Raw genomic sequence first — 15,522 nt, 5'->3', positions numbered from 1 at the left:
TAAGTCAGAAAGAGAAAAACAAATACCGTATGCTAACACATATATATGGAATCTAAGAAAAAAAAAGGTCATGAAAACCTAGGGGCAAGACAGGAATAAAGACACAGACCTACTAGAGAATGGACTTGAGGATATGGGGAGGGGGAAGGGTAAGCTGTGACAAAGTGAGAGAGTGGCATGGACATATATACACTACCAAATGTAAAATAGATAGCTAGTGGGAAGCAGCCGCATAGCACAGGGAGATCAGCTGGGTGCTTGTGACCACCTAGAGGGGCTGAATAGGGAGGGTGGGAGGGAGGGAGACGCAAGAGGGAAGACATATGGGGATATATGTATATGTATAACTGATTCACTTTGTTATAAAGCAGAAACTAACACACAAGTGTAAAGCAATTATACTCCAATAAAGATGTTAAAAAAATAAAATTAAAATTAAAAAAGTAAAATACACCACAAGGCTTCCCTGGTGGCACAGTGGTTAAGAATCTGCCTGCCAATGCAGCGGACACAGGTTCGAGCCCCGGTCTGGGAAGATCCCACATGCCGTAGAGCAACTAAGCCCGTGTGCCACAACTACTGAAGCCTGTGCACCTAGAGCCCGTGCTCCACAACAAGAGAAGTCACTGCAATTAGAAGCCCGCGCACCTCAATGAAGAGTAGCCCCCGCTCACCACAACTAGAGAAAGCCTGTGCAGCAACGAAGACCCAATGCAGCCAAAAATAAAATAAATAAAATAAATAAATGTATTAAAAAATAAATAAATAAAATAAAATACACCACAGTGTTGATCATGTAATTATGTGGGTTATATTAGATGGGTGCCATTTCATTGACCTTTCAGAAGATCATCAAATTTAAGAGCTAAAAGGAACCTTAGAAATCATATACTTTACCCTTTTCATGGGGTGGGTAAAATGAGGCTTGGAGAGGTTAAATGACTTTGAGTTTGTGGTTAAATTATGGTCAGATTCCAATTCTGTACCTACAAATTCAGAGTTCCTACATTATCTAACCATGAGAAAGGAAGCTTATGAAAATAATGCTGATAATTATTATTTAGCAATGCCTAAAATCTCACTTTATCAGAGAGGTTTCCCCTGGTCATCCAATGTGCAACAAAAGTTCCCAGACCCTGTACCTCTCTGTCCTATTCCATCTTTTATTTTTCTTCATAGAGTATAGCAATCATATTATTTATACATTTGTGGGGGTTTTTTGCTTATATGTAAATGTAAATATATTGGTAGAACAAAGCTGAGATTTTTGATTTTCAGCCATGGTCATGGTGAGTCTGAGCAGACCTTTGAACACCAGGCCTGGAGTAGACTGAGAAGCCAGAGAACTGGGCTCTAATAACATCACAGACTAATTTGCAATGAAATATTGAGCAAATCATTTAACGTCTTGGTTTCCAAGATTCTTCCTCCATCAGTGGGCTGCCAGTGTCTGCCTGGTATGCGTCACAGCTAGTGAGGATGAAGAAAGGGTGAAGGGGAGGGTGAGAACCCTTTATCCACAGAGAAGTAGGTGGGAGCAACATAGAATTGGGAGAAGCATAAGAAGCAGAAGAAAAGGAGGAAAGACAGGGATTTAAAGAGAACTGCTGAGGAATTAGACCTGTACCAATGCTGAGAGCAAGAACACACAAGCACAGCGTGGAACAGGAGCGTCCACACGGGGCTCAGAGGAAAGCACCAGAGAAACAAGCAAAGGGAAAAGGCTGAGCATTGCGTTTGCAAGTCTGGCCTTGGGTGCTGGTGGAAAAGAGATGTAATTGGTTGGTGGCAGGTCCAAAAGGTGTGTCAATGCGTAATATATAAAAAATACATGTAAGGGCTTCCCTGGTGGCGCAGTGGTTGGGAGTCCGCCTGCCGATGCAGGGGTCACGGGTTCGCGCCCCGGTCCGGGAGGATCCCACGTGCCGCGGAGCGGCTGGGCCCGTGAGCCATGGCACAGTGAGAGGCCCGCGTACCGCAAAAAAAAAAAAAAAAAAAAAAAAAAAAAAGTTAGATAACAATGATAACCCATGAAGACTGCAAGAGGATGCATATGACTGTGCTTTAAAAGCCTAAAATTGAAACCAGTAGAAGCAACATGTCTTAGTGCATGGGTGCTTTATTTGGGGGCTCTGCTTTCTTTAAGTGGACATAGCACGGCATTAAGTAGTAGTATAGGCAGTTATTTTGAATCTGCCAGCTTCCTGCATGTGTAATTCTCAAGCACAGAGCCTTTTCTGCTGGTGGCAGCGGCTGCTAAGTCTCGGTGGTTTACCTGTCCCAGGCCAACTTCCTCTCTGGGTAGGATGATGACCATACTCAGGTGATCTTCCACATCAGGCATCTCAAGAACCTGCACCCGAGGCTCCGTTATGGAGCCCAGTCTCAAGTGCCCTTGCAGCCGCATCATCTGAACAGGTTTGCTCTGAGACTATGAAAGTAAAAACAGTGAGACAACAACGCCAGTTCCTTTCTATGTTTCCATTTAACGCATGAGGAATTTACATTGCATCCTCCACAAGGGGCCCACGATGAGCGACTGAAACAAAATCTATCCGTCTTTCCACAGAAATAGCAATGATTGATCGTTATTGTAATGATGAAAAGGGGGGCGCGTAGCATAAAACGAGTAGCTACTAAAGTGCAAAGTGTTTATGTCTTTCAATATATTATTGTTATTCAACTGTACATTTTTGGTGCCCAGAAGCAGTTAATTCACTTCAAAGAGCTGAGAAATATGCATCGTAAAATCTTATCAGGATAACCATTTTTCAAAGTCAAACAGGTCCTTTGAAGAACTTAATTTAGAATCTCTCCAGCTCCACGACATTGGGTTGCAGATTAGAAAATAGCTACGAAATAGCTAAGAATTTAAGAACGTGCTAAGTGAATTCCACATGTTGAGGTCAGTTTAAGGAAATTTAGTTATGACCATGACCTTATTTTATGTCTTTCTCTTTGAAAGGCTAGTTGTAACATAAAGATATCTGCATCACATAAGTAAACCAAATGGACCAGATTTTACTGTGAAAATAAAGATTCTGATTTATTAACTGTTTCCTCTAGAAAGTCGGCTTGCTTTGGGGTATGCTTATCCCTTTAAAGTAGCTCTCTATGAATCCTGCTAAAATCTCCACTCCCGTTTTCCTCATAGTGTGGCCCTTAAACTCGGCTGATCCTTGGAAGGATCTACAGGGGTTACTTAAAAACAAAATAATCAAGCACTGCCTGCAAGTTGGAATCTCCAGGAATGTGGCCCTGGAATTTGCATTTTTAAAAAACCACAGCTGTAAAAACTACATAATTTCACTTTATGTTTTATGACCTCGATATCGATGGCAATATTCTCTGGAAAAATAATACTGGGTAATTCCAGAGGTGACTAATGTGTTTGGCCAGAGAATTATGTTTTCATTAAAGTCATTCACTATTTCTTTTGCATGAAGAAGTATTCATGTAATAAGTGTTCTGAATATACTTATCCAGAAATATAAACCCTCTGTATTTTTACAGTTGGCTATAACAAATGTTTAATTGGCCAATGATTGCAAGCATTTTTTGGTAATATATTTGATAGAGTAAATACAGTTCACAGTTTAGGGACTTGGTTATATTATACAGATCCATTCTTTCTTATTAAGTAACATGGATTATTTTGCTTGCAGCCTAATATTTAGGATACTTTTGGGGCACAAAGGAAAGAAGTTAGGAAGATTGAAGATAGTAGAAGGACAGCATATCTGGAACTTTTTCTTTTGATTATGAATCTTGTTCACCAATTTTGCTTTGCTTCTCAAGATCACACTCAGTTTACAAATGACCTGCATGTTAGTTCCACAGGCATCTATTGGAGTTATTCCCTACCACCTGACTTCATTTCCAGTTTGCAGTAAGTGAATTGCTTAATAATGGTTTAAGCTTAGCCCAAAGCCGAAAACTGCCTTAAACCTTTCCAAGGTCTATGGTTTACACCAGTTTTTCAATTTTACAACTGTAGTGCCAAAGATAGCAAAATAGGTCAAAAATACTGTGAAGAATTTAAAAGAAAGTTTCAATAACAAAAAAAAATGTAAATCTAAATCTGGACTTTATCTGTTATGTAGCTAGAATAGTCACTTGGAAATTAATTAACCTATCTAAGGCCAGACATAATTTAACATATTTTAAGGCAAAATTTTTGAGGACTACCTTTAAGAGAAAAAACAAATTAAGTCATTAGTCTACCTCATCCAACCTGAAATCCATTGCCATGGTTTGGTCTTTCTGAAATGCATACTTCCAGGAGCCTCTGAAGGAGATGACATTAACCAGCACCAACTGATCAGAGGATGTGAGGCTATTGGGTAACAAGAGGTTCTTGATTTCACCTTTGGGAACAGAAACATAGTAAGATCACACTTGATTGGTCATGGGATACGAATTGGTTTCATTGGTTTTGCTTTGGATTTTGACCCATCTTTGAATTTACATAAGTAATTGCCACTCCATATCTTCAGCTGAGCCAAAAAGACTTTTGAGCAAATACCTAAATACTCATAATTCTTTAATAAATAAAGAATGTAGAAAGCAGAAGAAAACAAAGTGAGTGTATAGCCTATCTGCCTACTTTACGGTTGTGGAAATTAACAAGGCTGATTAATTTACATAACACTGTTACCCAGTTAAGAGGTGGTTTACAGCTACCACCACATTAACCATTAAGGTCTGACTTTCCTGTGAAATTCTTCCTGGTACCATCTTATGCTGAAAACAGTGACTATCTGAGTCAGTGGTCTTGTAGATCACGACTGTTACCTGGCGACGATTTTCTACTGCAATCAAATGAAAGAAATAACTGGAAAAGTTACAGAAGAAAGACTTTTGGCTTTTTATGCCTCCTCACTTCTCACGAGTAAAATTGATAAGAAGATGTCATGAGCTTTCATTTCATGAAATGGAAAAAGTATTGAGATCTTTAACACCTGGTGCTAGAACAACCGGTTATCCATGTGGAAAAAAGAAAGAACATTTCCCCCCATTTCACATCCTACATAAAAGTCAGCTTGAGATGGATCATAAACCTAAATGTAAACACTAAAGCAATAAATCTACTAAAAGAAAACAGAAGAGACTATCTTTGCAACCTTGGGTAAGCAAAATTTTCCTAGAGAATATACAGAAAGCACAAACCATTGACAAATTGGACTTCATTAAAATTAGAAACTTCTACTCATCAAAAATACAGTTAAGAAAAAAAATACACAAGACATAGACTAGGAGGAAATATTAGCAACATAGGTATCTGACAAAATATTTGGATCCAGACTAGGTAAAGAATTCTTGCAACTCAATAATAAAAAGTAAACAATCCAATTAAAAAATGGGCAAATAACTTGAACAGAGATTTAGTAAATAAAGATATATTAAAGGCCGAAAGACATATAAAAAATATGCTCAATGTTTTTAGTCATCAGAGAAATGCAAATTAAGACCAAAATAAGATACTACTACGTACCTACTAAAAGAGTTAAGTGAAAAATATTTATAACACCAAAAACTGGAGAGGATTTGGAGTAACTGGAATTTTCATACAGCGCTGGTGAGAATGTAAAATGGTTCAGCCACTTTGAAAATCTATTTGGCAGTTTCTTACAAAGTTAAACATCCATCTAGCCTAAGACCTAGCATTTATAGTACGTATTTACCCAAGAGAAATGAAAAAATATGTATGCAAAAAACCTTTTACAAAAATGTTTATAGCAACATTATTCATAATAGCACAAAACCAGATGATACGACTCAGATATACATGAAGAAGAGAATGAATAAACAAACTGGTATATCCATACAGAGGAATATTTCTCAGCAATAAAAAGACATGAGCTGCTGATATATCCAAAAACATGAATGGTCTCAAAAACAATATACTGAGTGATAAAACAGGACACAAAATTGTACATACTGTAATACTCCATTTATTTGGAATTTTAGGGTAGGCAAAACTAACTTCTGATGATAGAATCAAATCAATGGTTGCTTGGGAACAGGTGTGGAGGAATTTTTCAGGGTGATGGAAATGCTCGGTGTCCTGATATATATTTGTCAAAACTTTCTAAATTTATATTTTAAGATGTGAGCATTTCACTGAATGTAAATATGCCTAAAAGAAGAAGGAGAAGATGGAGAAAAAGAAGAAGGTTTGGGTCTCTTACCTTTTGTCTTATTTTCAATCCACAAGTTAATCTGCATTCTGGCTTCTTCTACATTATTTTTGAAATCCAAATTTTCGGGTTTTAGTTTATATAATTGTTCAATACAGCCTAAATATTTCTATAAAATGAGCATAGAAAGAGACATAGCAAATAAATTGTGATTTTAATACATTTAGACCACACATGGTAGGAATTATATGTAGATAGAGGCAGAAATATATAAAATACTGTTATATACGCCTAGGCCCAATTAGTAAAAATATATACATTTGTCATACTTTCAGAAGACTGGTAAATAAAATGAACAAATTACTGCAGAGTGTTATTTCAATGACAAGGACATATCTCTTTCTTTTAGGATAACCAGACTTAGCATAATTAGAGTCCTCAGTTGGGGTTCCAAAATATTAATCCTCTTTTATTATCAATATAAAATATTTTGTTAGCTTTTTTTTCATAACAAACTATCTAAAATTTATGCTCTTTATGCTTCATCTGGGCCTGTCGGAAACATGATTGAACATACTACAAACTAGCATCTGAAAATTAGAATCCTGAACCCTTTTATATTTTTCTATATGAGATAAAATGCATATATAAAATATATTGTATATTCTATATATAGCATCAATCTATCTAAATATATAAATATTATATCTTTTCTACTTTCCTACCACTGTGATAGCACAAACAATGCTAGAATAAATTAAATGAAGACAGAAAGGAAAGACTTCTACCTTACTTATGGAAAAATATTTTATTTTAACTCACAGGGAGGAATGGATAGGCTTCTTCTGCAAACATTCCACTTGCCATGAGGACTTGACTGTGGCTGGACTTGCTGATTTCAGAGAGGAGTGCTTGAATGTGTGAATGCACCCCTGTATCTTGTTCACACTAAAGTGAAGTTAGAAAATACTTGAAAACGGGCCATAGTATCACACACTTAAGTATCAACTGAGGTTAGACAAGAGACTCTTGGGTTTGCATTAGGACTTGCTATTTCAGAAAAAAAAAAACAGAATCAGAGACTACTTCTATTATTAGGACATAGTGAAACGTTTGCCTTTCGCCAAACCGAGTTGCCTGACAATCTGATAAAAACGTATCACAATCACCTCCCAGGTGTGAGGGGTGACTTGGCAAGGTCCATGTCCTGGTCAAAGCTTGCCCTATCTCCTCTACAAGAAGGCCCAAAGCACACTTATCAATACTGCCATATTAATTTTAATATAGTTTTGTATAAGGAAAAATGTTTTGCTGTATTTTGTAATAAGTAAGAATTCTGGGCAAGAAAGTTTGATCTTAGTAGCCCCACCATAGATAACAGTGGGAAAGTCACATCTAAAAAGCTACAGAAGGTATACATTACAAATTTCTCCTAGAAATTGGCAATATGGAAAAACACTGAACACTGAAACTCCTAAAGATAAGCTATCTTTATTTACATTTCCAAAAAATGGTATATTTATATCTACTGAGCACTCGCCCTGGTCCAGGCACTGTCTGAAGCACTTCTACTGTCCGAGTAGATTTGGGGGTTTTATTATGAAAACTGTTTGAGAATAATCTCCCTTCTGCTCCTTCTTTTTAAAGGCTAGGTCTCTACCTCAAATTTTTGACAGTTCCCATTTTGTCACCTCTTATTTCAAAATCTCAACATGATTATTTTAAAACAGCATACCCAGGAGTTTGTACGTATCTACAATCTAGGCTCAAAACTCTTCTGGAATAAATAACCTGTTTTATTGCCCTCAAGTCTTCAGGGACTAAAGAGAGACTGCCATAAGAGAAGTAAAAATGAAAGTAGGACTTTTATCTACCGTTGAGTTTGAAGAATTTGCAGTTCTCGTTAATTCATTCAAGTATAGCACCTACAATGGAAAACAAAGAACCATTTTCAAAGGGTATGCAAACACCTCTCCAAAAGACCAGAGAGTGATATAGCAAATCATTTTCTTGCTATAAATGTTAAGCTCTTACATTTTTATAAATGTTCTATGATTCACCCCACCTTTCTCTTATCTGTTTACTAGTTTTGCTTCTCATTTTTTTTTAAACAATATGTCAAAGAGGACAGATGAGTTTGAAAAACAAAATCCTTCATGTGCTCTTAGGCAGAAGTCTAAGTGTTAGAGCGTTAGAGGTGAGGTGTAGGCACTTACTTGTATTCACCTTTATAAATAGAATGCAACCTTTGTGATAGAATGCAAAAGAGTGTTTCAAAATCAACTCAGACTTAGTCACTTATTGTCACTTAATTTGTTCATCCCTACCTTCCCAGTTGTGAAACCCAATAAATGGTAGGAACCCAATAAATATTTGTTGAATGAAGAATAAATAGTTGTGTGGATAAAGGGATGAATCTTAATTTATTTGCAGACAGTAGCATTGGTTACTCACTGAGCAGACAAAGATAATGATTGAATTCATATAACAGGTCATTATTTAAAATGATTTTCATGAACATTATCTGATTTGACGCTCACAGTATCCCCTTGAGATTTCAGTAGGTTGTATCATTTTTTTCCACTAAGAGTTAATGTTTGCTATAGTCCTGTTGACTTAACTGAGGTATAACCGTAGTTTCATAAGGCCTTCATCAGAGAACAACTGAAATAAAACATTGCAACTCTCTTCAATATTTAAAGGGTGAGTACATTTAACATGTTTTGTGTGACTCCCTAGAATAAAAATGGGATAAGAGGCAGTAGTTACTGGGAAGATATTATAAATTTATTAAAATACACATGGAACAGGAAACATAATATGTGCGCACGTGTGTGTGTGTGTGTGTGTTTAAGAACAGGAAAATGATAAAGGAGCAATGGTAGTGGAGAGGTATATTTTAGCTAAAGGCTAGGAAGAACTTTCTAAAACGTAGAGTTGTCTGAATGTATACTTCACACTATTAAGTTCTGCCTTATCGGAGGACTTTGAATAACCTCTTGCCTGCTGGTCCCTACGTAGATTAAAGCATAGAGAGGAGAGTGGGAATTTTATGGTTTCTTCCAATTCTGAGATTGCCTGGTGGTCTCTTATATCATAGCCATATTGTTCCATAATCCAGGGACTCAGCATGCATGGTGCTCCCTGATATTGCTTCACTGGTGGTTGCCGCCATCACCATCATCATCATCATCAAAAGAATGCATGATGGTTGAGCCAGGAATTCTGAGCATTTGGCTCAGTCTTTGAATGTTGTAAGAGAATCATTAACAGGATGAAAATATGAGAAATTTTTCTACATTTTGTACGGAAATCAGCAGGGAAAATTTTGAATTCTCTGGTTCTCTTCTAACTCAGAAAAGACAAAGAATTATTTCCACTCCAGACTCTCTCTCTGCCTGACTTGTGACCTCAGCACAGTGACCATGCCATCTGTCTTGTTGCACAACCTGAAGCATGCACGGTGTAGATGGAGCCACCAGTCCGCACGCTCTCAATTTGAAGGAAGGGGGAAGGGAGGGGTGAGTCTACACATACTCATCCCAAGATGACTTGTAAAGATCCCCACAGCATCCTCATTCTCAACCAGTTCTCCCTCTCCACAAATATGTATTTATTGAGCACCTATTATGGGTAAGACACTTGGGACCTCTTCTCCCAATGCATGGAAATAGAATAAAATGGAACACAAGAGCTTTTACATTTAATTTTTTTAATTTTAAATATATTATTAAATTCAGGATTTGACTCCAGTTTCCAAATTTATTTCCAATTTAAATTCTGACTGGGGAGAAGCTTTGTTCCACTAGTTAATCATTCCCTCTGTAATAGGCAGAGAGATGATTAAAGCATGTTGAAGGATGTAAGAAATAGTAGTAAGTAAGTAGTAAGAAATAGTTTTTCCAGTCACCCCAAATTATTGGTTGAGTTAGAGCACTGGTGATCTCCTTGGGGATGTAACTGCATAGATTGTAAATCCTTACAAAATATTCTTTATGGGACCCACAGCAGGAAGGCCCTGGGGACCTAAGGATGCATACGGCTGGGGGTGGAGGTGGGAAACTCCAACTTTGCCATGGACCAGGTTGGCCTCATTGACTGCCTCTCCCTGTTCAGCCTCTGCTGCACGCACTCATTCCCTGCCCCTCAGAACAGGGCTGTGGGAAATCTTACCTTTTGCACCTTTTTGATAGAGCCAATGAGATAGGGAACCTTACGTGAAGGTGGGCATTCTCTTGTGTTTACAGAGTTGGGCATCTATGAAATCTCCATAACAAGCCAGTGTTTGGAATTGTTACTTGACTGTCTTCTAGACATGGCTGAAAGTATGTTTGTGACATACCTTCTCCATCTGGGATGCACTGTCGCCTCTGGCCCCAAAGAGCACCACAGCCAGGGCAGACAGGAGGCTCAAGGGAGAAAAGATGAGATTCTCAATCATGTGGTCATAGTTCATCTCTTTAAAGACATCAAAGCAGAGCTGTGAGTTCGCTGCACTGAGTGAGCCCATTCCTCTACCTGGGGTCTGGAAGACAAAGGCAGATGACAACAACAACAAAAATGTAGGTCAAAACACCACTATTTCCGTTTATTTCAAATTAGAGTAAGAATTACTTCTATTCTATGAACACTAGATCCTCAAAGAGAGGCTTTATGGAAATAAAAAGAACCCAGATTTTGGAGTCAAATGCATTTCCAACTCTGCCACATTCTAGCTTTATAAAGCTCCTGGGCAAGTTACTTAAGTTCTCCTAGATTCTATCTTCTCTTCTGCAAAAGTGGTTATGTAACAGTTTCCTTATAGGATTAGTGTGAAGATTAAATCATGTTCTGTTTGTAAAGCACCCAGGACTGTGCCTGCGTATAGTGGGTGGTCAAATATGTCAATGAATGTTGTCATTACTGTTGTTATTGCTACCTTACGGTAGTCTACTTGGTTAAAGAAGTGACAAAGAGGACAAGGTTATAATGTTGATCCCAATGGACACAAGACCTCACTGAGTCTTTCAAAAGTACATAAAGGGGACTGACTGAGTGAGATAGCAAGGACACACCATCCCAAACCCATTTTTACCACTAGAAAAAAACATCTCAAAGTGCACACCTCCCTTCAGTGGGTTGGCGGTACCATCAATGTATATAATAGAGAGTACATTTTTATATATATATTTTTTTTTAAGAGGGGGAGAAATATAACTAAGCATGTTAGAGTCCTACAAAATTATCATCCTACTTTCTTCTATGAAACCATCCTCAAACATTTATTGAGAAAGACAGAGCTTCCTGTTCTAGGGTCTGTGAGGCCAGCAGAGCTCACCTTGGTTTGGTGCCTTCAAGCGTCTGTTCACAACCACACCAGGGTTCAGAAGCTCTGAGCTTCTCCATGGGAGACAGCTCAGAGTCCTGTAAAAGGGCCTTTCCAAGAAGAAGGACAATCTCTCTTTCCTGCTTCCCTTCCTGCATTGCACTAGCCCCTCCCATGCTCTGGGCATGGTCTGAGGAATGAGGTTAGAGGATAATGAGAAACCTCAGCATCTCTGCTTCTACCTGGTGCTTGGTTGAATCAGGTGATGGGACCCCATGGACTGTAGAATCTTCTCTCTTCTATGCATCTTGTCTTCGCTGTTGGAGGGCTAATTTGGAGAACCACTTTGGAGTCTATGGCCTCTTGGGATTAGGGCTGGGCCTAGGAGGAGGGAAGACTCTAGGCTGCAAACTGTAAGGAAGCACTCACTTTAATGTGTTCTATGACCCTGACCCTGGGAGTAAACACCTCCTTAAGAATGAGCCACCCACAGTGTAAATCAACTATACTTCAGTAAAAATAATTAAAATACAATAGAATAGAATAGAATTGTTAAATTAAATTAAATAAGAATGAGCCACCCGCTGAGCCAATGTTAAGGAGGCACTTGCACTCAGTCCTACAGGCACACACAGCACCTGAGAATGATGTCTGCTTAAATTTTGCTTCCTTAAGGAGTCTTGCTTACCTCACCCTATTCCGAGTGTTGCTTAGCGCACCTGGTCAGGGTTTGGGATGCAGGAGGCTGCAAGTCTGTACTTTTTGTGGCTGTACTTTTGTCTTATATTGCACTACAGATACCTTAAGGAGCTTCGATTAAGATATTGAAATTAGAGTAAAATCCCCCCCTTGTGTGCTGTTGGCACAAATGGTGTATCTCAGTCTTAAGAAAGTCAAATGAAACTTAGGAAAATGCTGGTTCATCCTGCATGTTTTAAAAGGGGAAAGAGACTCAACGTGGTGAGTAGCCCGAAAGAGCACAAGAAACGGAAAATTTGTAGTTGCTGGGTTTGGGCGAGAATATAAATAGAAAAGTCATAATTCTTTCTTCTGAAGGATTTAACTTATAAAATATCCTGCCAATATCTGGAGGCCCATCAGTAACTCTTCCCAGCCTAGAGGTGTGGTTCCAGTAAAACACCCTTAAGAATTCCTGCACAGAGAAGAACAAGTTCAAATACATTTGTTGGGCTGGACGTTTGACATTTCATTGGGACCAGAAATGTTGTTACCACTTGGCTTGAAAATCTACCGCTCTCTTCACATAAACATGGAAGTAAAAGCCTCTAGGACACCAGTGTATTTCAGTTGCCTTATTGTCATATAACTGGGAATGGAAGGAGAAAAATGGGGTCAGATGGGGTTCAAGTTCACAAAAAAATAGAAATAGACGTTCAGACCAGGACCTGTTTCTCAGAGTTTATGAGACACTTGATCCATTGTTTTCGGCCTCCTCGCTCAACTGTTTAGGAAGACTGCCCCCTGGTAACTCACACGGTCACCCTGTAATCAAAAACCATCCTCTGGAGAATTCCCTGGCAGTCCAGTGGTTAGGACGCGGCGCTTTCACTGCTATGGCCCTGGTTCGATCCCTGGTTGGGGAAATGAGCTCCCTCAAGCCGCTTGGCATGGCCAAAAAACAAAACAAAACAAAAAGCTATCCTCTTGCTACACCAGAGGATAATTCTAAGTGGATTCACAGAATCCTAGAAACACGTTTGCTTTGCTGAAGAGACAATTAGTCGAAATGGCTCATCATGGGTCTTTACAGCTTGGAGCTTTTAAATCAGACAAACCCGAGTTCTAACAAGAACTCTGCCTTTGGCTATACATGTGAGGAACTTATTTGACTTGTCTGAACCTATATTTATAAAATAGGGAGAGTACCAGATACCAGACAAGGTTGTTGTGAGTGTTAAAGGTGATAATGAATTTGAGGCCTCTAAACAGAAAAATTACTCAGCAATGTTATTTTCCTTTCCCCTTCTAGGATCATGGATTGAACTCGAAGTGTCAGAGATTTGAGAAGGAAGCTATTGGGTCCCCAAATTAATTCTACAAATGGAGAAACTGAAGTGAGTCTAGTGGGGTCGCATGACTTGCTCAAGTCCACACTTTTACAAAACATCCAATTCTGAATGAACACCCAATTTTCCTGTCTAGCACCTTTCCCCTAATTTACTAGACAGAGACACAACATAGAAAAAGAGAGGCTAAATGTTGTTACCCCACGGTGCAATTTCTCCTTAGGTGTTCATAGACACCTACAAACAAATTTCTCATTCAGCCTCAGGTCAGTCATCATTAAAGTTCCCACCTTAACCTAGGAATGCAGTTTAGAAATAGAAATGGTTTTCTACAATATTGGAAACCGTGACATCAAAAAGCTCACTCAGTGAGTATGATTAGCTGAACAGAGAACCACACTGCCTTGTTTTAAATCCATGCCTGCCACCAATGTCCCCCAACCGTGGCACCTCTCACTGCCCTTTACCTTTAATCACAACTAAAGATTTTCCCCTATACTGTGTGAGAAGTCATGGCCAATTACAAAAAATCACAAAGAAGATAAGATTTAGTGTCTGCATTTTTACCTTGTCTTCAGGTTGGCTGAAGTTCCGATTGGTAAGCCCAGATCTGTGTCTGCAACACACAGACACACACGGCCCTCAGCACCCACAGTTTGCTCCTCCCATGTTCTCAGAATTCGGTTGCATAAGTCATTTTTTCCTCGTATCTTGATCTGACTTAAAGTACTTATACAAAGGGGTAGAGAGTGAGCCAGCTGACGTATGCCTTGTAAAATATACTACTACCCTGGGTCAACATAGTGACCCAAGAGATGTAGGAAAAAATTAATGAAACATTTAATGGCATGGATTTTATATAATAACCTGAGTGGTATTTAAAAATTAGCTGTAGGGCTTCCCTGGTGGCACAGTGGTTGAGGGTCCGCCTGCCGATGCAGGGGACACGGGTTCGTGCCCCGGTCCGGGAGGATCCCATGTGCCGCGGAGCGGCTGGGCCCGTGAGCCGTGGCCGCTGAGCCTGCGCGTCCGGAGCCTGTGCTCCGCAACGGGAGAGGCCACAACAGAGGAAGGCCCGCGTACCGCAAAAAAAAAAAAAAAAAATTAGCTGTAATGTGTATGTCTATGTTACTAACACTCCCTGGCTATGACAACAAATTATTGGTATTTAAAAGCCAGAGAGGAGGCATTTTGTTTTTACAACTGGCAACAGGTTTCTTTCCCTGACACCTAAGATGAGGCATAGTGAATGCAATGCTGTTCTGTCTGGCCTGAAGGTGGCCAGGAACTGAGTAATTCTTGCTGAGTAAGAATTTCACACTTACCTCATGGCAAATGTGGGCAGGATTCCCAGAGGAAGCAAGCTACAGACCAGCTGTAGCTCCAACTGGGAGAGAGACCAATACAGTATCTCAGAATGCTAGAGACGAAGGGGCCTTAGAGAGCATCTCTTCAGAGATGCTCCTACTAAGAACTAATTTCTATACTGTGACCCAGAATCTATATTCAAAACTGAAAAAAGAATTTCACATACAAAAAATTAAAAATAGAACTGCCACATGATCTAGCAATTTCACTTCAGGGTGTTTACACTAATTCAGAAAGATATATGCACACCAATATTCATTGCAGCTTTATTTGCAATACTAAAACCAACATATCACAGCAACCTATATGTGTCCATGGATAGATGAATGGATAAAGAAAACATGTTACTTATATGCAGTGGAATATTCTCAGCCGTAAAGAATGAAGTCTTGCCACTTGCAACAATATGGATGGATCTAGAGAGTATTATATTAAGAGAAATGGCAGGGAAAGACAAATACGGTGATGTCAGTTATAGGAGGAATGTAAAAACAAAACAAACAAAACAAAATGAAAACAGACTCATAGATACAGAAAACAGCCATGCCTTAAAAGTATTTTCTCTAGGGGCTTCCCTGGTGGTGCAGTAGTTGGGGGTCCGCCTGCCAATGCAGGGGACACGGGTTCGTGCCCCGGTCCGGGAACATCCCACATGCCGCGGAGCGGCTGGGCCCGTGAGCCA

General features: G+C 39.2%; 1 protein-coding gene across 5 annotated transcripts in view; it reads right to left on the bottom strand.

Annotated features, from left to right (window-relative positions):
* Nucleotides 1-15,522, bottom strand: part of LOC102986432 (ovalbumin-like) — a 22,005-nt gene that overhangs the window by 3,666 nt on the left and 2,817 nt on the right. For 2 of the 5 annotated variants that reach the window (XM_028480708.2, XM_055080726.1), the window contains exons 2-8: nucleotides 14,040-14,088; nucleotides 10,483-10,665; nucleotides 8,015-8,065; nucleotides 6,963-7,088; nucleotides 6,192-6,309; nucleotides 4,225-4,367; nucleotides 2,276-2,431 (exon numbers count right to left, since the gene is read on the bottom strand). In XM_028480708.2, coding sequence (XP_028336509.2) covers nucleotides 2,276-2,431; nucleotides 4,225-4,367; nucleotides 6,192-6,309; nucleotides 6,963-7,088; nucleotides 8,015-8,065; nucleotides 10,483-10,665; nucleotides 14,040-14,088 — 826 coding nt within the window. Of the gene's footprint in view, nucleotides 1-2,275; nucleotides 2,432-4,224; nucleotides 4,368-6,191; nucleotides 6,310-6,962; nucleotides 7,089-8,014; nucleotides 8,066-10,482; nucleotides 10,666-11,687; nucleotides 11,827-14,039; nucleotides 14,089-15,522 lie in introns of those variants that run through there. The other 3 variants (XM_024133966.3, XM_055080728.1, XM_055080727.1) reach the window with 2 other exon arrangements.

The sequence above is a fragment of the Physeter macrocephalus genome, chromosome 19, assembly GCF_002837175.3.
Source record: "Physeter macrocephalus isolate SW-GA chromosome 19, ASM283717v5, whole genome shotgun sequence".
NCBI classification, from domain to species: domain Eukaryota; kingdom Metazoa; phylum Chordata; class Mammalia; order Artiodactyla; family Physeteridae; genus Physeter; species Physeter macrocephalus.
Note: the sequence above shows the minus strand (reverse complement) of the source record. Positions and strands in the feature narration are given on the sequence as shown.